This window comes from Mesocricetus auratus, unplaced genomic scaffold, assembly GCF_017639785.1.
Source record: "Mesocricetus auratus isolate SY011 unplaced genomic scaffold, BCM_Maur_2.0 Super-Scaffold_100022, whole genome shotgun sequence".
Taxonomy (NCBI): Eukaryota; Metazoa; Chordata; class Mammalia; order Rodentia; family Cricetidae; genus Mesocricetus; species Mesocricetus auratus.
Window position 1 is genome coordinate 24,497,879 of NW_024429203.1, and position 25,754 is coordinate 24,523,632.

The 25,754-nt window shown below is 48.1% G+C and overlaps 1 protein-coding gene across 1 annotated transcript; it reads left to right on the forward strand.

The window, feature by feature from the left end:
* The first annotated feature begins 438 nt into the window (after positions 1–438).
* Positions 439–25,589, forward strand: Bace1 (beta-secretase 1). Its single transcript, XM_040730103.1, has 9 exons — positions 439–1,169; positions 16,050–16,138; positions 17,981–18,197; positions 19,407–19,544; positions 20,437–20,571; positions 21,938–22,039; positions 22,491–22,640; positions 22,876–23,047; positions 23,652–25,589. The coding sequence occupies exons 1-9, from the start codon at positions 909–911 to the stop codon at positions 23,891–23,893; spliced, it is 1,506 nt and encodes a 501-aa protein (XP_040586037.1). The 5' UTR covers positions 439–908; the 3' UTR covers positions 23,894–25,589.
* Positions 25,590–25,754: the final 165 nt, after the last annotated feature.

The window sequence follows — 25,754 nt, forward strand, 5'->3', positions numbered from 1 at the left end:
ACTGTGAAAAAAAAAAAATCAGTTCTCCCTGGTGGAATCTCTTTTGGGAACTGTGCATCTTTTTTCTGTCTGTGTGTAAGGCAAAGTGCCTGGCATACGGAGGGCACTCAATGTTGATTCAAGAAGCTGAGGCAGGAGGATTGCCAAAGTCGTGGCTAGTCTATACTGCACGGTGTGTTTACAGGACCTGTATCCAAAAAAGAAAGAATAAAAGAATGAATAAATAAATAAATAATGAAAGAAGGACTAGCAGATGCGAAGTATAGTATTTGTTTCTTCTGGCCCTGCCAGCACTGAGTACGCGCTCCCACCAGAATCCTGCAGAGTAAACTCCATCTCGGCAGAGGGCATCACAGACCCCTCTCAGCCCCGGAAGCTGGGCTGCCTGCCATGGGAAGACTACACTTCCCAGCGATCCCAGGGAAAAGCAAAAACCCTTTGGCTTTGACAGCCACCGCCACAAGTCTTTCCGCCTCCCCAGCCTTCCTGGGTGCTGGGAAGCGGGAGCAGGATTATGGTGGCCTGAGCAGCGGACGCGGCTGCAAGAGCCGGGAGCTCCTGTCTGTTCTCTCGCTGGGGACCCCACCTGGAAGACCCCCGAAAGCTGCGAGCTCAGATCGCCATGCCAGCTCCTCCCAGCCCCCCGAGGGGACCGACCTCCCCGCTGAGGCTGGCAGTCGCCGTCCAGATGTAGCTGGGTCCCGAATCGCCACCGCTCTCCTCTAGTGCGCTGCGGATTCCTCCTGCCCACTCACCACTGCCTGGACCAGGATCTGAGTGAGGGGCCTGCAGGCTCTGCAGTCCTGATGCCTCCAAGGCCGCTTTCCTAAGAGAAGCCACCGCCACCCAGACTTTGGGGCAGGCTACAGAGACAGTCATCAACCGGAGCCACAAGGCCCGGGCTCACCATGGCCTCGGCGTTGCGCTGGTTTCTGCTGTGGGTGGGCTCGGGAATGCTACCTGCCCAGGGCACCCATCTTGGCATCCGGTTGCCCCTTCGCAGCGGCCTGGCAGGGCCACCCCTAGGCCTGAGGCTGCCCCGGGAGACCGATGAGGAATCCGAGGAACCTAACCGGAGAGGCAGCTTTGTGGAGATGGTGGACAACCTGAGGGGCAAGTCTGGCCAAGGCTACTACGTAGAGATGACCGTGGGCAGCCCCCCACAAACGGTAAGGTGGTCAGGCCCGGTAGCCCTCCTTCCTGCATGATAGAGGAGTGACAGAGTAGGGATAAAACAGGCTGCCCTAAGATGTTTCGCTCGGTGGGTGCTGCAGGACAGGCCCCTTCCCAAGCTATTCCTTCAGGGTCAGGTAGGGAGTAGTCTTCGGTGTCCCAGTACAGGGCTGACTGGCCTCTCATTGCCCCATTCTTGCCCCCCAAGAAAAGCACTTCAGTGGTGGCACCTGACCCTGGGGAAGGGCCAGGCCCAGGGACTCTGTAACAGGTGTCAGCACCCCTCTGGCTCTGGCCAAACTGGAGTCTCTCATATCCCATCACCCAACTCTCCCCTTCTCTAGTGTCTGGGGGGAATCTAAGGCCCCCCACTGTCATCTTCTGAGAACCCAAGAATCCTGGCACCATTTGGATAAATCAGTTCCTAACTGCCACAAGCCAGCAAAGGGAGAGCTTGCTGACATCCATGTAAGCCTCCAAGTCCCAATAGACTCTGGCTTCCCCAGTCCCTTCCTCCTCTCCTACCCCCACTCCCACTCTCTACACGCTAGCCTCTCCCCAACCCATGCCTCAGAACATGGCCAGAGGGGAGCTGAACTGAGTCTGAGGAATGATAAGCCTAGGAAAGAAGCCAGAGCTCTCTTGCAAGAGAAGGGTTCCGAGGTGGAGGGTAAGCAGCCATGGAGAAAGCACTTTCCACTGCCCCTGTATTTTCCCAGCAATTGTCAAGGTGCCTCCAAGGTGGCTTGTGGAGGTCTCAACCTCTGCCTGTGCTGACTGGGAGTGTAGGTTTGAGTCAGCTACCTTCCATGTGGGGTTCCTGGCTGACCTCTGAGTGCATCTGCCGCCTCTGTGGGCCAGTCTGTGTACTGATGGCAATGTGATTCTGCATATGCTTCTGTGTGTCACCTTGAATCTGATCCTGTGTGTGTCTGTGAGCGATCCTCAGTGGCTCCCGTCTGTGCCCACAAAGCTTGTCCATGGAGGGTGTGGAAAGGGGGGAGTGTGTTGGGGTCAGGGACTTCTTTTAACTCAGTCAGTCAGATATGGGAGAACCACAAACCCCTTTCTTGCTACCTGACAGGAGCCAGCCTTATTGGGTCCATGACACTCAGGCTTGCTTTGGGGGTTCTGCTGTCCTGGTCTCCTGCACTCACCCCTCACAGGAAAGAGTATGGAATCTGAGTATGGAAGCTAAGACAGGCAGAATTCATTCTGAACCAACAGAAGGCAACGTGTCGCTGAAGGGGACGTGTGGAGACCTGGGACTCTAGTGCTGTGCTCTGCAACTGCACAGATCTGTGACACCACCAGCAAGGACTTCGGGATCAGACAGGCCAGGAATCTGGGCTCTGCCTACCACTCACAGTTTTCTCTTTTCCTAGCTATGTGGCCTTAGGCAACTTATATAACCTCCCATTGGCTATTGCCTTGTCTTTAAAATGTGGGAAATGAGGGCTCCTTTGCAAGATAATTGTGAGGATTAAATGAAACCGTATCAGGGGAGAAGAAAGCACTGAGTTAACTGACCTCTGATAAACATTACCTCCTCCTCATCTGGCTCGGCCACCTCTGGCTCTTCTGTACTATGCAATGAGGCATAAAATCTGGGCCAACATGTTGAATGCATTTGAACTGGGGTACCAGTTGCTGTGCTTCCCTGGTCCCCTGAGATGCAGTGTAGGTGCTCCAGTCCAGACCTTGGCAAGCAGTAGTTGACTGGGGCTAGTCAGTAACTCCCTGCTTCTGACTAGCCAGCAGTGGGCAACCTGAGTTGAGGCACCCTGCGGTTGCACATGGCTCTGCCCCAGACCCTAGTCTAGCCAGCCTCTGCTCTATTTTGTTCCTCTCCTGGCAGTCCGCGGGAAGGAAGAGCATTCTTCTTACCTGATGGGGCTACGAGAACATGAAATGGGAGCGGGATGGCAGGGTTCTGTGAATGAGGAAATGCAGGACTTGGAGGGGTGCCTTCCATGCTTCGGGGTCTGATCTACAAAGAGATGGAAGACACCCCTTCTGCACTAACGGCTTAAAATGGAAGTGGAATATAAGTACTCCTTTAAGGTCATTCGTTGCCTCGATAAAGGGGATGGTCTGTAGACTCTATAGAACCTGTTAAGGGTGTAAATTCTCATGGCCTCACCCGGGCCCTGAGAGGCAAAATTTCTGGGTGTCTTAAGCTTGAGAGGCACTGATATATGGAAGTACAAAGAATGATGTGGAAGGTAAACTTGACTCAGGTACTTCATGGAGTAGGTGTGCACTGAGTGTGGTCCTGGAGGATGGGAAGGAACGAGGCCATTCCCAGTCAGGACCTGGCACCTCTCCCACCACACCATGATGGCGTCTTGCCTGCTTCCCCACTGTAGCCCACAGACTGCAAGAGACCAGAGATGAATGGGAGGGTGAGTGGTGCCTTAGAGCTTATGCATGCGTGTTCAGGAGACAAGACAAAGCCAAGCCAGTTGGTATTACAGGTTGATGCTGAGACCAGATCAATTTGGATAAATAAAACTGAACCAAAATGTCAAAAAAAAACCCTTAAATGTCAAGCTATATGGTTTGAACTTCAGCTCTGAGGGGAAAATTGAAATCAAAATTATAGTGGAAAATGATACAAAGCAAGCGAGCAATCAGATGTCTGAGTTTCAGGAAGAACGGGATACAAAGCTTCCCGGGTCAGGAAGCTCACAAGGGCTCAGACGTAAAGTCTGTGGAGAAGGCGGCCTGAGGCTGTGCTGAGAGGGAGGGAGAGGGGAGACCAAGATGCAAGGAATGTCACAACGTAGATGAGCAGCGCTTGTGACATCATGTGAAGGGTAAAGAAGAAGGTGTCGGGGGTGACTTTGTGTTTCTGACATGGCATGTTGAAAGAAAGAGACTTCTGGTGGAAGAAAATAGAGGGCAGGAAGGCACGGTTTGGCGTATACACGTTTTTTGGATTTCGTTTTATTTTTATTCCGTCTGCATCTCTTGGTTTGTTTGCTTTGCTACATCTCTCCCACCTTTCTATGGAGCTCTGGCGAGACACAACTCATGGGCCTTCTGCCTAAGCCTGCAGAGTGGTAGGACAAACGTGTCTGCCATCACACCCAGCTTCTTATTTTGTTATGTTTGTTTGCTTGTTTTTTGAGGCAGGGCCTCACTATCTAGCCCTGGCTGACACGAATTTACTATGTGGAACACGCTGGCCCCCAAAATGCTGAACTCACAAAGATCCACCTGCCCTTGCCTCTCTAACGCTGGCATTAAGGGAGTGTGCCACCAAGCCCAGCTTATTCTGTTTTTTGTTTGTTTGTTTGTTCTTTGTTTTTCTGCAATATATATAAAAGCTCTACATTATTCACAGCTTTCAAAAGAAGAAATAGGCTCGGAAAGTGAAGTCATTGGTCAGGTGGCTCTTTGTTCCTCCTACAATACTATTTTCTTGGATAGCCTATTGAGGGCCTCCCTCTCTGTGATGTCTCTGTTACAGCTGTGTAGTGTACTAGAGCTACTTTTGTTTCCTTCATCAAGCTTTGAGCCCTTGGGACTAGGGATGTAGCTCCGTGGTAGCACACAGCCTAGCTTGCAGGTGACCCTGTGTTCATTCCCCAGCACCACACAACTTAACGCTCACATTTTTCTTCTACATTTATTTATTAACTACTTAGCGTATGTGTGCACACACCACAACCTGCATGCAGAGGTCAGTGGAAAACTGATAGGAGTCAGTTCTTCCCTTCTGCCATGTGGGTTCCAAACTGAAGTCAGATAGCTTGCCAAGCTTGGCTGTTTCACCCACTGAGCCGTCTCACAAGCCCAAAAGTTCATATTCCAATATATATGATAATCTCCAGCTCAGAAATCTTCTGAATGAATAAACAGAGCTGTTAACTGGACTTGGTGACTCCACTCTACAATCCCAGCTCCTCAAGGCTGCAGCAGCAGGATCACAAGTTCAGACTTACCTTGTGGCAGTTTGTATAAATTAACAAGACCCTGTCTTAAGAAAGAAAGAAAAACAGCCAAGCATGGTGGCACACGCCTTTAATCCCAGCACTCGGGAGGCAAAGGCAGGCGGATCTCTGTGAGTTCAAGGCCAGCTTGGTCCACAGAGTGAGTTCCAGGACAGGCTCCAAAGCTATACAGAGAAACTCTGTCTCAAAAGAAAGAAAAGAAAAAAGGAAGGAAGGAAGGAAGGAAGGAAGGAAGGAAGGAAGGAAGGAAGGTAGGTAGGTGAGGGTGGGCTAGGAATACAGTTTAGTAGCACAGTACCTGCTAGCATGTGTGAGGTCTTGGGTTCAACCCCACTATAAACTGATGTGGGCTGGCTTCAAGCTCATTGTGTAGGTAAGGACAATCTTGAACTTCTGATCCTCTTGCTTCCACCTTTCTAGTAGGGTTATAAGTGTACACCAACATACCTGATTTATAGGATGCTGGGAATCAAACCCAGGGATTCATGTACTCTGCCAAACAAGTTGCAACCCCAGTCCAAAACTGAGGTTTATTATTAACAAAAGGTTTTAAACATATATGGAACTGGGGCACAATAGAATGCCCAGCACTTGGGAGGTAGAGGCAGGAGGACCAGAAGTGAAAATATAGCTAGCCTCAGCTACATAGAAGGAAAAGGTTTCACTGTAGCTATAAGTACAGTACTACTGAGAGAGACATATATATACTTTTTAAAAAGGAGAGTGGGGGTTATGGAGATAAATCAGCCAGTAAAGTGCTTGAGAACTTGAGTTCAGAGCCTAGGACCTACATTAAGAAAAGCTGTGCATGGTGGCATGTGTTTGTAATCCCAGCACTGGGGAGACAGAGCCAGGCAGATCCCTGAGACTCACTGGCCAGCCAGCTACCTTAGGCTACTCAGCTAGTTCCAAATCAAAGAGAGACCTGTTTTTGTTTTTGTTTTTGTTTTAATGTATGGCTGATCCCTGGCCTTCAAATGTGTGTGTATGCACTCCTGGCTCTGCCTCCTTGGTGCTGAGATCCCAGGCGTGAACCACACCTCATTAATTTCCCCAGTTTCTATCCTACCTCATTTTCACTTAAAATGAAAACATGTATCTCATTGTGATAGGATAAGCATTGTTGACCTAACACAAAAGAATAATTTGTTGGGAAGGAAAACTTGGCGACAGTCAACTCAGTATGATAAATATTTATTGAGCACCTGTTGTGGAGAGCTTGCGACTTGGTGCGAAACACGAATATATAAAGCATCCGAGGGGGAGGGCACAGGAGGAGGGGAGGGAAAGGGAGAGGGACCTCGTACTGACTTGTGAAGCAACCTTGTTTCTTATCTAAATTTAAAATGGAAAATAAAAAAAAATATTAATATAAAAAAAATAAAAATAAAAATGAAAAAAAAAAAAAAATAAACAACAGGGAAGCACAATCATTTTAAATTGAAATGTTTGAACATATATTTCCTTTAAGCTAAATAAAATTACCACTCACCAGGAATTGAATTAGCTAAAGATGCATACACTCTTGGGGATAATTGTTACTCAGTAATATTTTAAACAGTACTTAAAATGTCCTTATATTACTAATAAAAGTCAGTCAGCCTGAAAAAAAAAAAAAAAAAGCATCCGAGAACGGTGAGTCTAGGAAGTGCACAGAGCAAAATGGCTACTTCCGATAGGGTGTAGGTGTGCAGCCCTGCATTGTGGAAAGAGGTGGGAAGGGACGCCTCAGGAAGAGGTGCGTGAGCTGTGGTGAGAGGCTGGGAGCTGTGTGGAATTGGGGCCTTGTTCTGGAAGCAGCTGGCAGACCTCATAGGGCTATGAGAGAGGGATGGTGGTATCTAATTTTGGTTCCAGGAAAACAACTTCAGTGTGGAGGAGGGCTTGGACAGGGTAGTGTGTGAGACGAGCATCTGTTTGGAGACAAGGGCCAGGCGAGGGAGGTGGCGGTGAGCAGGGAGAAAGGAGGGAAGGTCTCAGGATGCTAGCAGTCATAGTGCAATTGAACCAGCCTTGTTCAGTCCCTGGGAGTTAAGGGGCGAGAGAAAGGGCAAGGGAAAGCCTTGGTCCCTTTTCCCTAACCTCTCAGCTTGTTTATATAGGTGACTGGCAAAGGAGCAAGCTTTTAAAACCTGATACAGTTTCCCAAGTTCCATACATATTTATTTCCCTTCCTTTTTGGGGCCTGGGGAGCCCAGTGAGACAGTCTTACTTGTACCCCAGACTTTACTATAACTCACTATACTGCCCATGCTGACCTAGAATTTGCAATAATCCTTTACCTCAACCTCCTGGGATTGATTATTGGCAGGGGGCACTGTGCCTGGCTCCCATAGTTACTTTTCTAGTCTTATAATGAGGCATAGGTATTAGTGTGCTCGTTTTGGTAATAAGGAAACTAGGGCTAAAAGAGATTGAGAGGGTTTTGTGAAGTTACCACAAGTTCATATCTTTAGTTCTAAGTACTAGCATTGGGTTAATTTCCATTTTATAGTCTTGAGCGTGTTGATTGACTTGCAGATGCTGGTGAACCATCCTTATGGGTGACCCCAGCAACAACTGGCATGGGCATCTGGAAACTGATGGAGCTGGGACTTAACAGGTGGACCTGGGTGTCACCCCACAGAGTCAACAAATGACCTTGTTCTTTGGGGAAGAAGTATTAGGTATAGACACAGAAAGGAGAAAACCATCAGAAATGGTGACCTTCCTGGGCTGGGCTACAGGACCCCTCTACCCTCCCAGTTAAAGAAAGACTCATTTGGGAGAGGGAAGTGTTGAGAAAGATGCCCTCTGACTGAGCATTTCTAGCAAAAAGCAAAGTAGAAAATTGTAGTTGAAATTCAGGAAGAGCTCTCCCAGGGAAGCTCCCACGACTCGAGTCTCTGTCTTTTGTTTTTCTGGTTTTTTTTTTTTTTTTTTTTTTGTAGTTGTTGTTTTGTTTTTTCTCTCTCTCTGTCTGTCTCTGGAGTGCCTGGGCAAAAGTCAGGCTGTTTTTCCAGTTCCAGAACGAGGTTCTCCTAGCAGGAGTCCTCGAGGGTGAAGGTCATCCATTGATGTTGGTCCACGTTGTCCTGCTGGTTCTTTGGAGGGCGAGTGAGGTGGGTGTTAGAGAGCGGATGCTGAGTCATTAGTCTCAAGAGCACTGTGACCCAATGAGTGGGGGCTCCTAGGCTGTCCTCTCAGACCTCCTGGACTTCAGTCATCCTGTGGCTGCCCTCTCCGCTGCCCACTGTAATCCCCCTGTGGCAAGCATGGCTGCCTTTTGCTGAGGATGTCTGTCCCCTCAGGGTCAGTGACCCCCACCACTAATTCCTTTTCAAGGCCTGTGGAGACTTTGCCAGGGAGCAGAGGAGATGAGTGCTAGCTTTCCCTAGTGGGTGAGCATGACTCAAGGACCAGCAGGAAACTGAGCGTATGCCAGAGGGAGGAAACACAGAGTCGCCAGGCGTTGGTGGCGCACGCCTTTAATCCCAGCACTCGGGAGGCAGAGACAAGCGGATCTCTGTGAGTTCGAGACCAGCCTGGACTACCAAGCGAGTTCCAGGACAACCTCCAAAGCCACAGAGAAACCCTGTCTCGAAAAAAAAAAAAAAAAAAGAAACTCAGAGTCCCAGAGGAGATTCAGGCTATGTGCATGGGCATGGTGGGCTGCCACTCAGGTGATCTGCTAAGGCCCTGGGTTTGAGAATAATACCTGTCATCTATAGAGCTCTAGGGAACCAACTGCAGGAAATGAGAACCAGTGTCAGTATAAGAAGTCAGCCAGGTACAGTGGTGCAGGCTTGTAATTCTAACACTTACTTGTGGGCGGAAGGATTGCCATGAGCCTGAGGGCGTTCTGAACTACATAGAAAGTTCCAGGCATGCTTTTTCTACAGAGAAAGACCCTGTCTCAAAAAATAAAGTGGTGTGAACACTTGCTGGTGCCAGGGAATAGTTAGGTAGCAGTAGGCGCTCCACTCCTGGGAGCATCTTGGGATACGCAGGCAGTGAATCATTGATTAAGTGACATTGATATCCGGAGAAGCCAGGTGGTGCTGAGGACCTGCAGGAAGAGGAGCTTCATCTGGGCAGACCCTTGGGAGACAGGGTATCTGACTATGACTTAAAGCTTGAACAGGTGTCAGGCACGCTACAGGAGAACATGCCAAGCTAAGGAAAGGCGAGGTCATCACACTCTTCAGAAATGTCACAAGAGGTACAGTGAGGAAGGGGAGAGTGGCTCCTTGGGAGTGACCCCTCCTTGGGAGTGACCCGGGTTAGTCAGTAGCCCTTCAATGTCAAGGGTCCCAGGATTTCATTCAGATAGGTTGCCTAACACTGGGCAACAAACCGCCAAATTGCCGTAGCCTAAAATTCAAGTTATTTTTCAGGATTCTGTGGGTTGGCTTGAGGTCCTCCTGTTTGAAGCCACTCATGGGACTATATACTGCTGACAGGTCAGCTAGAGGCTAAATTTCCCCAACCTGCTAGGTTTGTGGCTCCAGGATGTCTCTAAGGAAGCAAAACTTGGGCTGCTACACAGACTCACTGGTTAGGATACAAGATTGTGTGCATGAGCCTCAATTAGCCTCTACTTTCTTTTTCTGATGTCCTACTGGCCAAGCCCAGAGTCACTGTGGAGGGAGTCACACAAAGACTTGTACAGAATCATCTACCACACACTTCCTTTCCAGACGGGAGGGACCAGAAAGTCAAGAAGATGAAAGGCCACACTTAAGGGTTAGTTAGAGCCAGTAGAGGCTGGTACTGGGTTTGTAAGATGGCCACATTGCTCACACTCCCCTGCATCTGTTCCCTTCTTTTCAAAATGGAAGAAAGCCCCCGTCCCCATGTCAGCTTTACACCAAAGGTTTGTTCTTGCTAACCAACTCTCAGTTTGGAAGTGCACACAGAAGAAAGCAGATGTCTTCTTTGGAAGGAAGACTTGGAGGTAGAACCTCTGCCCTGGAGGCTTAAGGCTGCAGAGCCTGGGATAGGCTGCCAGGAAAGCTTATGGGACAAGGGAGGTGTTTGTTTTACTCTTTTGCCATACTGAGGATAGAACCTGGGCCCCGGGCACGCTAGGCGAGTCTCTAGCCCTGAGCCAACCACAAGCCTACACTGATGATTCTTAATAATCTAGTATTATTTACAAGTAAAAAACAACCTATCTGTCCAGGCCAGGGACAGAGGCTCTGGAAGGCCCCTTTCATCCAGGTTTCATCCCTGGATGTGGGGGTCAAGCTCTATGGGATCGGAGGAATCATGAACCCACCTTAAATTTGCCAGCCTCACATTTGCTGTGTCAGCTAAGATCTATGGCTGAGCACAGCAGAGCGAGCCTGGGCAGGTGTGCCTCTCCCTGTGGGGCTTGTTAGCTCTTCCCTAGAAGCCGCCTTCTCTCAGAGGCCCCCAGGAGCACATTTGTTTTTATGTGATTGGCACTGACCTAGTCCTGACCCCAAACTAATTCTCCTGGGCATGGGACTCCTAGGTCTCCCTAGGCCAGGCAACAAGGAAGGACAAGGCTACAATACAGGTGGCCTAAACCCAGCCTCTCATATCAAGCCAAGGGGATGGGTGTTAAGAGAAGCTTTTTCTTTGCTAGCCGCTTTGGTTTATCACCCGCCAGCCGCCTGGGCTCTGCCACTTTGTAGTCCCCAAATAAACACACAAGAGGCTATATTCATTATGAAGCTGTTGGCCTTGCTTATTTCTTACTGGCTAGCTCTGACTTAAGTAATTACCCCATAATTGTTAATCTAAGTATGTTTCTTACCGGAGAATAGTCCCAGGCTTCCTACCCCATGCGGTTACATGTCGACTCTCTTGTGTTTCTCCTTCCCAGCATTCTCCTGGACTCCTAGCCCCACCTATCTAAATTCCTATAGGCTCAACAGTACTTTATTGACAAATAACAGGCAAATAACAGGACTTTCCCAACAGATGGGTAAAGAAAGGAAGGCAGATCATAAAACTAAATAGCTTCTGGTGGGACTTTTTTCAAGAAACACCTATTGCTTGGCAGTGGTAGCCACATCTTTAATCCCAGTATTGGGAGGCAGAAGCAGGTGGATCTCTGTGAGTTCAAGGCCAACCTGGTCTACAAGAGCAAGTTCCAGGACAGATAAGGCTACACAAAGAAATTGTTTCAAAAACTAGGAGAGACAGAGACAGACAGACACAGAGAGATAGACGCAGGCAGGCAGGCAGGCAGGCAGGCAGGCAGACCGACCTATTGCCAGGGCCGGGCACCAGGACACCCAACTAATGCTACACTGAGGAGTTAAAGCTCTTAGACACGGGAGGTGAGAGTCAGAGGCTAATGGTGAGGAAGCATAGAGTTAAGGTTATAGCCCCAGCCTTCCTGCCCAGGAAGCCCCATTTATGCTGAGCCTTAAAGATGAGGAAGAAGGACAAGAAGAGGATGATCCAGGCAGAGCTGCAGCCAGTGTCACTCCCTCTGTGGGTAGGCCAGTGGCAGGCATCAGCCGGTGTGGTGGGGCGGGGCTTGGAGGCCTGCCTGAGGCTTAGTATGCAGGCGGGGTGGTTTGGAAAAGCCCTGAAGTGTGCAAGCTAAACATTTTAATTTTAGTAGTGAGAGGAATCTGCTGTCTCTTAGGAGGGAAACTCGGTCACCTTTACCTTGGGAAGGTTGCTCAGGCCACAGTACAGGAGACCGAATGATGAGGTCAACAGCAGACATGTTGAGATTGGGGGCTGGAGTGATGGTTCAGTGGCCTAAGAGCACATGCTGCGCTTGTGGAGAGGGTTCAGTTCCAAGCACTCAAGTTCACAGCCATCTGTACATCCAGTTCAGGAAATCTAGCACCCTATTCTGGCTTCCTTGTCCTCCTGCACACACACAGTATGCATGCATATATATCATTACATATCATATATACAATGTTATATATATATGATATATGAGTTGAGATCGAGAAATCCTGTGATATCCCGCGGTAAGATGATACTAGCTGGGACAAAGGGTGGGCGAGGAGATGGGAAGAAACAGAGACACAGAAACTTTGAAGGATGGTGACTGGGAGCACTAGAGACAGACAGATAGGAAGAAGGAGTTTGATGGAGTCTCAGGTGGTTGCCTTAAGGAACAGATTGGATGGTGCCACCACTTACTAATAAAGGGAACACTGAAGAGGAACGGGTTGAGGTCAGCTTTGGTCATTCCTGCTTGGAGGTGCTTATGGGAAAGAGTACTGGGGAAAAAAGCCAAAGCTAAGCTGGGGGTGTGAGCCTGAGAGAGAGAATATCTGTGAGGGAGAGGATCTGTGTGAGGGAGGTAAGCGAGGACCTGAGAGGTGCCATGGGGAGTAATGTCTTTAAACGCTCGTGTTCGCTCCTGTGGAATCATTGGTAACTGTAGTAAGGGCTGTTTCATAGTGGCGGGATAGAGGCAAACCCAGGTTTAGAATGGGTTGAGAAAGAGTGGGAGGTGAAGAAAATGAAGACAGCTTGGCTGAGAGCTTAGGTTGTGAAGAGAGGGTAGCTGGAGGCGGGTGTGAGATTCGGGAGGGTTTGTGTTGTTTTTAATGAAGAGACTCGGCATTTGTAAAGGCCAATGGGAAGAATTCAGACATGCTGGTTGAATCTGCCTAAAAGACAGGGGATCTAGAGTAGGTGCCCAGCAAAGGAGCAAGGAGGGGAGTATCGCCTCCCCAGCCCAGATAAAAACTGAGGCCTGAGGGCAGGAGTGGCTGGGGCAGCCTCAGGCCCAGGAGGACTAGAACAACGGGTGGAGAAAAGACTGGGTGGGCCCTGGGCCTGGGAGATAAGCGATGAGGAGTCCACAGCTATTCCCCACCTCTGTCTTGTTTGGCAATGGGAGAACCGGATAGCCCAGTTCCTCTGCCCCGGGCCTACACCAAGCCAAGAGCTGCCCGGGGGCTCAGTTACAGCTGTTGAAAGACAGGCCCAGAAATCACTTCTCAGCATCAAGACCATGTGGGAGGAACAGCCAGACACTGCTGCAGAGGGAGTCTCAGTGGTTTCCTCTGGCTTCCCATCTTCTTGTGGAGAGGGAGAAGCAAGAGAAAGTGGAGTCTGAAGCCCTGGACTAGGTCATGTGTGGGGACTGGAGTGAGGAAGGTTGTTCTTTCTTGGACTTAGCTCTGGTTGTCTGAGAGAGACCTTCCTCAGATGAAAGAGTAAGACTGGGACTGGAAGGCAATGAGAGGATTTGTACCTTGTGGTAGAGAAGGGAGCAGCCTGAAGAAACAGGAAAAGGCCTTGTCAACAGGGTCCCTGGATAAAGGCTCCATTTTAGTGTAAAGATGTTGCCGATCTGCCAGAGCTGGCCTGTGCACACATTCCAAGTAGTCCCTCCCATGCACAGGCTACAGGGCTGTTTCGGGAGGAAACCCATTTCTGGTGCTAGGAGCTAAGCCCCTAACGTAGGGAAAGGGGTCCTCTGGAGGGGGGAATGAGGCCTTTTAACCATTAACCCAGGTGGTTGAAATCTGATGTGTAGAGTCTCTCAGCTCTATTGATTTTCTCTGAAAGCACAACCACTGTTAACTGATGGTTGCCCAGAGACCAGGGAGAGGCATGGGAGTAGAGGTGGGAAGAAGGGAGCAGCGAGGGATATGGGGACCCAGGCAGGAGTGGGAACTGGGAGTCTGAGGCAGGGTCTGAAGGTTGGGGAAGGTCAGGCATTGGAAGTAGTCCCCACAGTCGCATGGGTGCTGCTTGCCGATCATGGAGTAGATGGGGAAGGTCTTGGTAGACAGGACAAAACAAGATTGGAGGAGCATGGTGACCTGCTTGAGGTGACTGTCAGAGCTCTGTTGACTTCACTGAGAAAGGAAGTGAAGGCCTGAGGCTAGGGGAGAAGCTGAGTTAGAGGAGAAGCAGAGGTGCTGGGGTGGGGAAGTCAGATTCCAATGACAGACTGCTGGCTTTTTCCTAAGGACAGGGCCCTGCCTTTTCTCTACTCCTAGGATATAGCGCACTTACTAACAATGGTTTGATGTGGCTGAGGGGAGGGGTCAGGCCACTGGACCCTTACCATACCAAGCCTGCTATACACTCTAGACTCTATGCTAATCACCGCAGTGGCTTCTTTTACAAAGATAATTTATCTTTGAGGTGCCTAAATAGGAAGATGGGGAACCTTCAGACTAAAATTTGCCTCCAGATAGGGTAAGGTTGAAGGATGTTTGTGTGGTAAAGAATCAGGGCTGCTATAGCTTGAATCTAAACAGTACCCCAAAGGCTGATGCATTTTCAGCTTGGTGTTAGGAGGAAGAAGGGTAACTGGAGGTTTCTCTAGGAGGAAACATTACAACTCTGGCTCCTTCAACTTCCTTTGCTTCTAGGCCGCTATGAGATGAAGAGGTTTCCTTTGTCACATGATGTACTATGTTGACACAAACCAAAGAAATGTGGCCTAGTGACCATAGACTGAAGCACCTGGACCTTTAGCTCAGCACTCTGGAGGTACAGGTAGAATACAGAGATCAAAGTCATTCTCAGTTAAGGAGTGAGTTCAAAAGCCAGGCTGGGTAATAGGAGACCTGTCTTTCAAAAAAACAGAAGAGAAACCATGAACCCAAAATAAGTTTTTACAGCTTTCCTCTTTATTGTGTCACCATAATGGAAAGCTAAGACAAGTCATGGTGACAAGTGACTAGAGGAGAGGAAAGGTGAAGTATTGAATGGTTTGCACATGCATAAACCTTGACTATTCATAGGATGCATACATTGACATGATTTGTAGGCAGGGGTCTTAGCTCTGTGATATCAAAAGGTTGCCTACTGTACATTTTTGTCAATTCCAGATGAAGGGGTCAGTGACTTCAACCAGTTTGAATTAGCAGCTATTTCCAACTTGGAAAAACAATTGAACCCTGGTCCTCTGGAAGAACAGCCAATGTTCTTAAGCACTGAGCCATCTCTCCAGCCCCTTGGAAAAACAATTAAACAAAACAACAAACAAAACTCCTAAACAATCCTTACCAAGATGACCAAATAGAAGAGGCTGTCAGGAATTTTTTACTTTATTATTTCGTTAACAATCAGTGATGAGCATGAATAACTAAAAGCAAATGAAGATACATGAGTTTTAATATTTTGTTTTTGTTTTTGTTTTTCGAGACAGGGTTTCCCTGTGGCTTTGGAGGCTGTCCTGGAACTCGCTTGGTAGACCAGGCTGGTCTCGAACTCACAGAGATCCGCCTGCCTCTGCCTCCCGAGTGCTGGGATTAAAGGCGTGTGCCACCAACGCCCGGCTTTTCTTTGGTTTTTACACTTTAAGGAGAATGGTTCAAGCCTCTTTAGAAAGAAAAAGAATATCATTCAGTTTACTAAGAGGACTCAGGTACAAAGTGAGGAGCAGGGAGCAGGATAGACAAGATGCTAGGAGAAACAGTTGCATAGCAAGGAACATAGACACACTTGTCCATCTGTCCTTAGCATGGGACTCCTGGATCCCCATTCTCTCTGACAATATAAGCACATATAAGCTTAAGTACCTCAGACAGACGAGAAACCACATTATCGGGCATGGGATCCTGTACATCAGAGTGCCAATGTGTCACCCCCCCAATCTTTCCTTGCCAGTGCCAACTCCTAGAATAGCATCTCTCACAACCAGAGAGATGACCCAGGCTTCATCCTGGGAAGCCAGGGAAAGGGAAGCAGTGAGTGCTGAACATGGTAGTGGATCAGTTATAGCAGAGGCCACTTGATAGCAGAGAGAAATGGAGTAGCTCAGATGGCATAGGGAACACTAGCATTACACAGACAGAAGCAAGTAGAATCTCTGAGGCTCAGTAGGACCCCCAAATTCTGTCTGTGGCCTTGGTTCCAGTGGTGTCAGCCTGGCTAGTCTTCTATGCAAAGTTCCAGTGGGACCACAGGCCAGCATGTCCAGAACCATCTGTCTGCAATGTCTTTTCTCTCTTTCTCTGACAGCTCAACATCCTGGTGGACACGGGCAGTAGTAACTTTGCAGTGGGGGCTGCCCCACACCCTTTCCTGCATCGATACTACCAGAGGCAGCTGTAAGTCCTAGGGATGGGTGGGAGTGGGGGATTTTCCAAGGAGTGAGAGAGGGTGTAAGAACAAGAGCCTTTCTTCCTACTAGGAAGGGGGAAGCAAAAGGAGGCAGCTAGGGCTGGGAAAAAAGACATAGTATGGGAAAGGGTGGGCTGAGGGCAGTCAGGAAGTCCTCCCATACTGACATGGGACAGCTTCCCATGGGAGGGAAAGGATGGAGCAGCCTCAAGACTCCCAGAGCAGAACAAGAACCATTTCATCCTCTGTATGGACAAATGGGTAAGCTAGCAAGGCATGGTGGTGCACACCTGTAATCCCAGTCCTCAGGAGGCAGAGATGGCACATCTCTGGATTCAAGGCCAGCCTGGTCTACCTAGTGAGTTACAGGCCAGCCAGGGTTACACAGAGAAACCCTATCACAAAAAAAAGAGGGCTAATCTTACAGTTTAGAAGGCTGAACAGGTTACAGTGATTAGTGTCTTTCACCATGTTCTCACCCAGGGGCCACTCTGAATTGTTATGCATGATTTCAGCATGTAAAGGAGCTGGGCATGACAGTATATACCAGTAATCCCAACATTTAGAGGATTGCTGAGACTGTGTAGTCTATATAGCAACTCTCAAAAAAAAAAATAGGGAAGCTAGGGAGAACTTACTGTGAAAACAAGAGGACTGCCTTCAAGTTCCTAGCATCCACATAGAAGCCAGGCATAGCTGTGTAACCCCAGCATTGGCAGGCTAAGATGGGCAGATCTGGAAGCTTTCTGGCCAGCCTTGCTGAAATAGCCAACTTCAGAGAGAGACATTGTCTCAAAAACTAAAATGGAGAGCAACAGAAGACACCCCTTGTTCATCTGTGCACACTCATGTGAATACACCACATAACCAAAAACTTTACTCTTGAGTTTTAAGAAGCCAAAAAGTATGAAGGGAAGACTCTTTCATGGTCCTCACTGAATCCCTCTTCTGGTAGCATCCTAAATGTCATCGCTTAGTGGTGGAAAGTAGCCTAGATTGGTAAAAGGGGAGAGAGACAGTGGAGGGTGATGTAGATGGCCTCTTATCAATGCAGAATGAGGATGTGGTGAGGGAGATCCAGTGCTTGAGACATGTCTGTGTGAAGACATGAGGAAAGTATGGCCTCTAACTTACATCCTAACCTTGAGCTTGCAGGAAAGTACAAACTGCTGTTCTTTTTTCCCTAAGAACATAGTTGAGGAAGGAGTGTGAGTAAGCTCAGTGAAGGACATTTCATTCCAAGTCTTCATGCAGTCCCATCATTGGCCAGTCTTGGTTAATTACATGATTAAAACACAGGTGAGGGCATCCCTTAGCAATGAGTACAATTCCTCTCATGGTGTCCATCACTTGTCTACTCCGCAGAGATGCTTGTTCCAATCTTCTCTGGAAGTCCTTACATGACCTCCACAGTCCCTGCTGGTTGTTTCTCCATCACGCAGGTGGTACCACTGAGCCCCAAGGCAGCAAGAGAGTCAATGGCTCCTTTTCTCTGGGAGCATGCTGGAACTAGGGTGGGGGAGGAGATGTCCAATAGCTGTCTCTGCAGTAGCAGCAGGCACAATGCACAAAAGCCCATCTTGTTCTTCATAAGCCTGAGTTTCAGGTCTAACAATATGAACTATGGAAACAGGAGAGCAAGCTTCAGCTAGAGCTTGCCTCGTCTATCTGAAGAGTTGCCTTACATTCATTTCTGGGTGATAAGTCTAGGGCAGTTCTGCTGAGCAGATTCTAGAGTACTGTGGGGGTAAGGGAACATTTGGGAATATTTTTGATGACACATACCCATTGTTGTAGCTTTGCAGACACAGATTTCTGTCTTTTTACAGGTCCAGCACATACCGAGACCTTCGAAAGGGTGTGTATGTGCCCTACACCCAGGGCAAGTGGGAGGGGGAGCTGGGCACTGACCTGGTGAGCATCCCTCATGGCCCCAACGTCACTGTGCGTGCCAACATCGCTGCCATCACTGAGTCGGACAAGTTCTTCATCAATGGTTCCAACTGGGAGGGCATCCTAGGGCTGGCCTATGCTGAGATTGCCAGGGTGAGAACCACACCTGGATCTATACACTGTTGCCTGCACATTGTTCACTGCATGCCACACAAGGAAGGAGTCAGGAGAGAAGGGACAAGGATGAAAGGGTAAACATGGAACTGGAGAGATGACTTAGTGAGTATAGTGCTTACCTAGCAGTATTGAGAACCTGATCTTAATCCCCACAACCTACATTTTTAGAAAGAACTGGGTGTAATAGTGCACACTTGTAATCCCAACTCTAGAAAGGCAGAGTCAAGTAAATCCTGGGACTTGTTGGCCTACTAGTGAGAGACCCTGCCTTAGAAAGCAGGGTAGGATGCAGCTGGAGAGATGGCTAAGCAGCTAAGAGCACTTGCTGCTCTTCCAAGGGACTCAGGTTTGATTCTTAGCACCCACATGTCAGCTCCAGGGGATTTAATGCCTTCTTCTGGCCTCTGCAGGCACCAAGTACATGCATGGTACATAGGCATACAGGCAGGAAAGCAAAATACCCATACCCATAAAACAATAAATTGTAAAACAAAATGAGTTAGGGCTATGAGGTGGCTTGTTGGATTAGAACCCTTGCCACCAAACCTGAGAACCATGTGGCAGAAGGAGAAAACTGATTCCTGCCCATTGTCCTCTTATCTTCACATCCATGCTATAAAACACATACTTTTAAAAGGTACATAGATTCTGAAGAATATCCAAGGTTGTCTTTTGGTTTCTATATGTATGTGTATATGCACGCACACATACACACTATACACATACACACACACAGAGGAGACAGAGAGAGGAGAGAGGGAGAGGGAGAGGGAGAGGGGGAGAGAGAGAGAGAGAGAGAGAGAGAGAGAGAGAGAGAGAGAGAGAGAGAGAGAGAGAGAGAGAGAGAGAGAGAGAGAGAGACCACAAAGGAAGAGGAACAGTTTGTTTGTTTGAAGGGCTGTAAACAAGGCAGGAGTTGGGATTGTCATGGAAGGGTACAGGAGACTGTCCCCAAATATGAAATAATTTGACCATATGGGGATGGATGGAAAGTTCTAAGGCTAACACTGGTCTATTTGCCCCACAATGTCTTACCCTTGCTCAGCTAGATCTCAGTACCTCAAGTTGATCTTTCCTGAGGAATATCCCCAAGTTTTGCCCTTGCCCCTGAGTATAGGCAGGAAGCTGACCTCTGTCGGTTAGGGCCCCTGCACAATGATTTACTCCTGTGTCTTTCTGCTACAGCCTGACGACTCCCTGGAACCCTTCTTTGACTCACTGGTGAAGCAGACCCACATTCCCAATGTCTTTTCCCTGCAGCTCTGTGGCGCTGGCTTCCCCCTCAACCAGACTGAGGCACTAGCCTCAGTGGGAGGGAGCATGGTGAGTAGGTTCTCAGACGGGCCATGGGTCCTTGTCCTCGGGGCCAGGATCAAGAAACCCCTTTATACTCCCAAGCCTACTTCCCACCTTTTTCCGGTTGTCTCTTTCTTTTCTTGAAAGGAGCCAAGTCACTCACGGGAAGGATCAGAAACAATTAGGTACATTTCAAAGGAAATAAAAATTAGACCTGTTAAATTGTTGTCTAATAGTCTGAAGACAGATATACAAGGATTTAAGCTTGTAAGAAATACTGTCTGTAGTTCAGCTGACCCAGAGCTCACTGTGTAGACCATGTTGGCCCAAGATTTGTAGCATCTCCTCTTTCCATTTTCCAAGTGCTAGGATAACAGGTATATGCCACCAGACTCAGTTCAAGTCCATTTATTAATTAGGACAGTAACAAGGGATTCTCCAACAAGCAAAAAAAATAAAACTCATGAAAGCAGCAAATAATTCATTCTACACTTATTGTGTTAGCTTAGGTTTTTTTGTTTTGTTTTGGTGACAGAGTCTGTGTAGTTTTTGAGCCTGTCCTGGAACTCACTTTGTAGACCAGACTGGCCTTGAACTCACAAAGATCCACCTAACTCTGCCTCCCAAGTGCTGGGATTACCACTGCAGCCTGGCTGCTATTTTATGTTTCAATAACTTTCTGTCAAGGGCTATTAGATTTTAATACAAATAATACTGAAGTATCTCTTCTCCTGAACACACTTAAGACACTAAAAATTACCGTGCATAGGGCATGATGGGATTAGAAAGGGAGATAGAAAGGGTGGTGTGGAAAGAATCTTGACACCCCAAGAAATGACTGATCTTGTTTAGTTTCGGGTGACCTGCTCTCCTCCTGTGCTAGGACTAGGACACAGGTATCTGTCTCTTTTTCTCTTAGATAATTGGCGGTATCGACCACTCGCTATACACTGGCAGTCTTTGGTACACACCCATCAGGCGGGAGTGGTATTATGAAGTGATCATTGTACGTGTGGAAATCAATGGTCAAGATTTGAAAATGGACTGCAAGGAGGTAATAAAATGGAAGGGGATTCAAGTGAGAGTAAAGGGTTAGCCCCACAGTGTGAGAGAGTCAAGAGGTTGGGAGGAGAGGGTGGAGGCACAGGACCTGTCAGGACTGAACCAAGTCAAAAGCTTAGCCATCACACAGCAGTCCCTGAGGTGAAGGGCAGAGCCTGGCAGAACAGTCACAGAGCCTGGACCATGTAGCTTACAATGTAGTAATGAAAACATGGAACTAATTCCTGTCTGGACTCTAGTCACTGTCTTTCATGGCCTCGGGCAAGTCTGTGAGGTCCAAGGTAGGACAGATCTGACTCTAGCCCTGCTGTTTCTACGTGCCTCCTGTGTGTCAGTCTCCTCATCTGTGAAGCAGAGGTAAAAACAAACTTTCTCAGAGACTGTGAAAGTCCAAGCTAGCATATAAAGTGTTAGTCCCTACGCTTCACATGCTCCAAATGCCAACATTTGGGGGTCTCTTTCCCTAGATTCTTTTTTTGTTTGGTTTTTTGTTTTTCGAGACAGGGTTTCTCTGTAGCTTTGGAGGCTTTCCTGGAACTAGCTCTTGTAGACCAGGCTGGCCTCGAACTCACAGAGATCTGCCTGCCTCTGCCTCCCAAGTGCTGGGATTAAAGGCGTGCGCCACCACCGCCAGCTTCCCTAGATTCTTTCTTTTACATTTTTTTTTGGGGGGGCACATGTGCCACAGCTTGTGTGTGGAGGTTAGAGGACAATTTTCAGTAACTAATTCTCCCACCATATGGGTCTCCCTGGGATTGAGCTCAGGTCATATTTGGCACTCTTACCTGTTAAGATAGCTCAATGGTCCACTTTTTTGGCTTTTTGAGGTAGGGTCTCATGTAGCAGATGCTGGCCTTAGACTTGCTACATAGCCTGAACTTCTGGTCCTCCTGTCTCTGACTCTCAAGTGCTCTACAGGCATACACCACCATGCAGTACTAGGATTCAAACCCAGGACTTCGTGCATGCTGAACCAACCTTCTCTAGATTGTTATGTGTTAAATGAGAATAACTACATAAAAGTACTGGAAGAAGTTAGACCACCACACAAGGCATTTTGTTTAGATTTGGAGAACACCTACCCACACAAGATAATGAAGTTAATACTCACCAAGTGCCTGGGATCTGCTAGGGACTACTTTCAGTGTGTTGACTTAGTTAATCCTTATGATAACCTTTGAGGTAGATACTGTTGTTATCTTCAATTTAGAGACAAGGAAACAGGTACACAGAGTAACTTTGCCCAAGGAGGTATATAAAGCTAAGATGCCAACCCTAGCAGGAAGCCTCGTTATTAGATTCAACCCTCCCAACTCTGCCTCAGAAAAGCTCTTTTGACCCTATGTTCTCCTTCTCAGTACAACTATGATAAGAGCATCGTGGACAGTGGCACCACCAACCTTCGTTTGCCTAAGAAAGTGTTTGAAGCTGCAGTCAAATCCATCAAGGCAGCCTCCTCGGTCAGTGGACTCAAAACAAAATGGTGTCAGAGTCAGTGACAGTCACATCCTCAGCAAGCACCAAAGATGTCTATACACAGATCCTTCCACTCAGAGCACTTAGAAACTGGTGTTGGTCTGTTGGCTCAGCTGGTACCTTTCTTTTCTTTCTTTTTTTTTTTTTTTTTGAGATGGGTCATGATTATAATGCAGGTGGGCCTTGACATCTTCATGCCTCAGTCTTCCAAATTCTGGGACCCATAGGCAGTGTGAGCTGCCATCCTCAGTAGCCCTAACACAAATTTATAAGCCCAGTGTCCCACTTTCTCCTCCCGATCCTTAGTCTAGTTTACCTCTGCCACTCTGGCAATTTCCCTAGAAAAACGAATAGTGGTACTGTCACTGCAATTATGAACACAAGAGGAGAGGTGGTGAGACAGGCTGATTCCTCACATTCCTCTCTTGTCAACAGACGGAGAAGTTCCCTGACGGCTTTTGGCTAGGGGAGCAGCTGGTGTGCTGGCAAGCAGGCACTACCCCTTGGAACATTTTCCCAGTCATCTCACTTTACCTCATGGGTGAGGCCACCAACCAGTCCTTCCGCGTCACCATTCTTCCTCAGGTATGTCCCCAAGCTGAGGCAGTGGGATGCCAAGAAGACAAAGTGTGTGCAGTAAAGAGACATGGCTTTCTACAACTTCAAAGACAAAATGAATGTCTAGTGGTAAAGGGGTCTTGGAAAAGTCAACATCTCAGGGCTTGAGGAAGAGTTAAGTGCATGCAGATGGCTAGAAGGCAGAGAAAGGTGGGAGGACAAAATTAGATGACATGATCTCACTCTGTGACTCTATCCCTAGCAATACCTACGGCCGGTAGAAGATGTGGCCACGTCCCAAGATGACTGTTACAAGTTCGCCATCTCACAGTCATCCACAGGCACTGTTATGGGAGCTGTCATCATGGAAGGCTTCTATGTGGTCTTTGACCGGGCCCGAAAGCGAATTGGCTTTGCTGTCAGTGCTTGCCATGGTGAGAGCATCAGTGAGGAGGGTGTGGGGTCAGTCTTGTTATGTTCTCCTTGTCAGCAGCTAGGATACCCAGGTCCCTTTCTGTTTGGAAGGTAGTAACTGTTGCCTCTGGCTAATTAATTGTGAAAGCTAGGGCTGAGGCTTGCTCTGGTGACCCCTGTCTGACAGGGAAAGCACTATTGGAAACCCGTAACAGCCAGAGCTTCACAAGCACTTAGAAACCCCAGCTACAAGGCTGCCCAAAGTGAGGCTGAATGCTACCACAGGCAGGTGGCAAGGCTGGTTGGATTTTCATAGTGATGGGTTAAGTCTGCTAGGTGTGAAAGGAGCTGGATTTTAGTCAACTCAGAACTGTTGACTTTTTGGTATCACTTCTACTGGATGGGAAAATGAGAAAGCCTTGCAGTTTCCAGGGTCCTGGAAAGAGAAACAGATCTCCCCCAGCACTGGCCCCTTTTCCACTGCTCACTCTTTCCAGGAAGGGCTCTGCACAGCCTCACTTGGGTGGATCCCAAGGGGTCCTTGTCAGGAAGCAGTTTTAATTGAATAACCCAAACTGCTCTATGACAATAAGAGCTACTGGTTCATCTCTACTCTTTATCCAGTGCACGATGAGTTCAGGACGGCAGCAGTGGAAGGTCCTTTTGTTACACCAGACATGGAAGACTGTGGCTACAACATTCCCCAAACAGATGAGTCGACACTTATGACCATAGCCTATGTCATGGCTGCCATCTGCGCCCTCTTCATGTTGCCACTCTGCCTCATGGTATGTCAGTGGCGCTGCCTGCGCTGCCTGCGCCATCAGCATGATGACTTTGCTGATGACATCTCCCTGCTGAAATAAGGAGGCCTGTGAGCAGATGACAGAGATTTCCCTGGACCACATCTGGGTGGTTCCCTTTGGTCACACAAGTTGGAAACACAGAGCACCTCAGGACCCTAACCAACCTGCCAAATGCTTCTGCTCTGAAAGAAAAGGGAAAGCTGGCAAAGGTGGGTTACAGGGCTTGCAGCTGTAGGAAACAGAAGAGGGAAGAAAGCAGCATTCTGGTGGCAGGAATACCCTTGGTCACCTCAACCTTGAGTTGGAATTCTGCTGCTTGAAGCTTCAGCTCTGACCCTCTGCCCAGCACCCTTTAGATTCTCCAACCCAATGTATTCTTTCTGTCCTTCCAGAAGTTCTGGTGTTATAACCAGGCTACCTGGCATGTGTCCCCGTGGTACCCTGGCAGAGAAAGGGCCAATCTCATTTCCCTGTTGGCTGAAATCAGCAGAAGGAAATGCAGTTATTCAGCTGCTTTAGTGATAGGGACTGCAGAATCAAGCCTTCACTGGTGCAAAGACTGCTTCTTGAGTTAAACAAAACCAATGTGATGCAATGTTTGTACTCCTGGGGGCAGTCAAGATAGGAGAGACAAGACAGAGACAGAGGAAGGAGTTGGTAGCAAAGCAAGGAAAGGCAGAAATATTATCACTTTTTAGTCCCAAATTTAAACTCATCTCCAAGACAGAAGCCCATTTAGACTAAGAGAGATGTCATTCCCCAATGTGTCTGGGGTTGCAGCCTGAACCGAAATGAGATAGGGGGAAAGGGCTTATTAGCCAAAGAGCTCTGTTTAAAGCTGTCTTCACAAGGAACAGTGCCCATGAGACAGTCCCACTGGACAGGTGAATTCCTACCTTGTTAATTCCACCTGTCTCTACCTGCTTCTTCTACACGCTAGGTGGCACCGAAATGTCCCAACTCCAAGGTTCCAGGTGCCCTATGGGACAACAGAACACTGCAGGGCTGGGAACTGTCTTCCTGGCATAGGTTCACTCCAATTGAGGTGCTAAAAGGAACAGATAGGAGAATTCTCCTACCTGTTTCACAAAGGCAGAATTCTGAAGATTCATTCAGCAGGTATAGGGCTGATGCCTTTGCCTCTGGCTGGATTTTGTTTTTATTTTATTTTTCTTGCCCAATGGTACAAAGTGGTAGGATCTTTATGGTGTACTGAGTGAGTTCATACTTTCTTTTCCTCTCCAGCAGTCCCTCTATTTATTTGACTAAGGCATCATCATACATTGGCTAGTATTAAACCATGAATGTAAGAAGTAGGGAGCTTTTTGACTGTGTCATTCCCTTCAGTATCTAGGCTGCCTGGAGAAAGGAGGGCAGCCTCAGGGCTTCCTTCTCTCCTTCTCCACCTTTCCTGATTGAGCAGTTTTCTGTCCTGCTCTCTGCTGCCCCTCCCAATAGGACATGGGTACCCAGGCTGGTTCTTGGGCTAGGTAGTGGGGGCCACACTCATTTCTTCCCTGTCAGTTCTAACACAACAGACATGAAACCAGTGTTAGCGGGAAGAGCTGAATTTTCCTGGGACACCTGCTGCATCCTATCCCTATATGCTCTACATACTGCTTTCAGGTAGGGGACCTACCAAGCATGGAATTAGCTGATGGGGGAAAAGGGAGATACACGCAGGGCCTCTGGAGTTGCTGGCCCCAGCCAGCTGCCCACAAGCCATAAACCAATAAAATAAGAATACTGAGTCACAGTTTTTCAGCTGGGTCCTCTTCATTACCCTTGTACTGGTGCTGCTCTGGCTAAGTGGGAACACCCCACAACCACAAAGACTACCAGGAAGAGTGGAAACTGTCCACTTCCAGCTCAGAACTTACAGTGTAAATAAGCTTCCAAAATCACTACCATGAAATGAAAA

What these genes read in the sequence shown, in the direction of transcription:
- Bace1 (XM_040730103.1), top strand. Translation starts at nt 909, where the DNA reads ATGGCCTCGGCGTTGCGCTGGTTTCTGCTGTGGGTGGGCTCGGGAATG. An exon ending in TGGGCAGCCCCCCACAAACG is followed by an intron (nt 1,170 to 16,049) that starts GTAAGGTGGTCA and finishes TTTCTCTGACAG; the next exon opens with CTCAACATCCTGGTGGACAC. An exon ending in CGATACTACCAGAGGCAGCT is followed by an intron (nt 16,139 to 17,980) that starts GTAAGTCCTAGG and finishes GTCTTTTTACAG; the next exon opens with GTCCAGCACATACCGAGACC.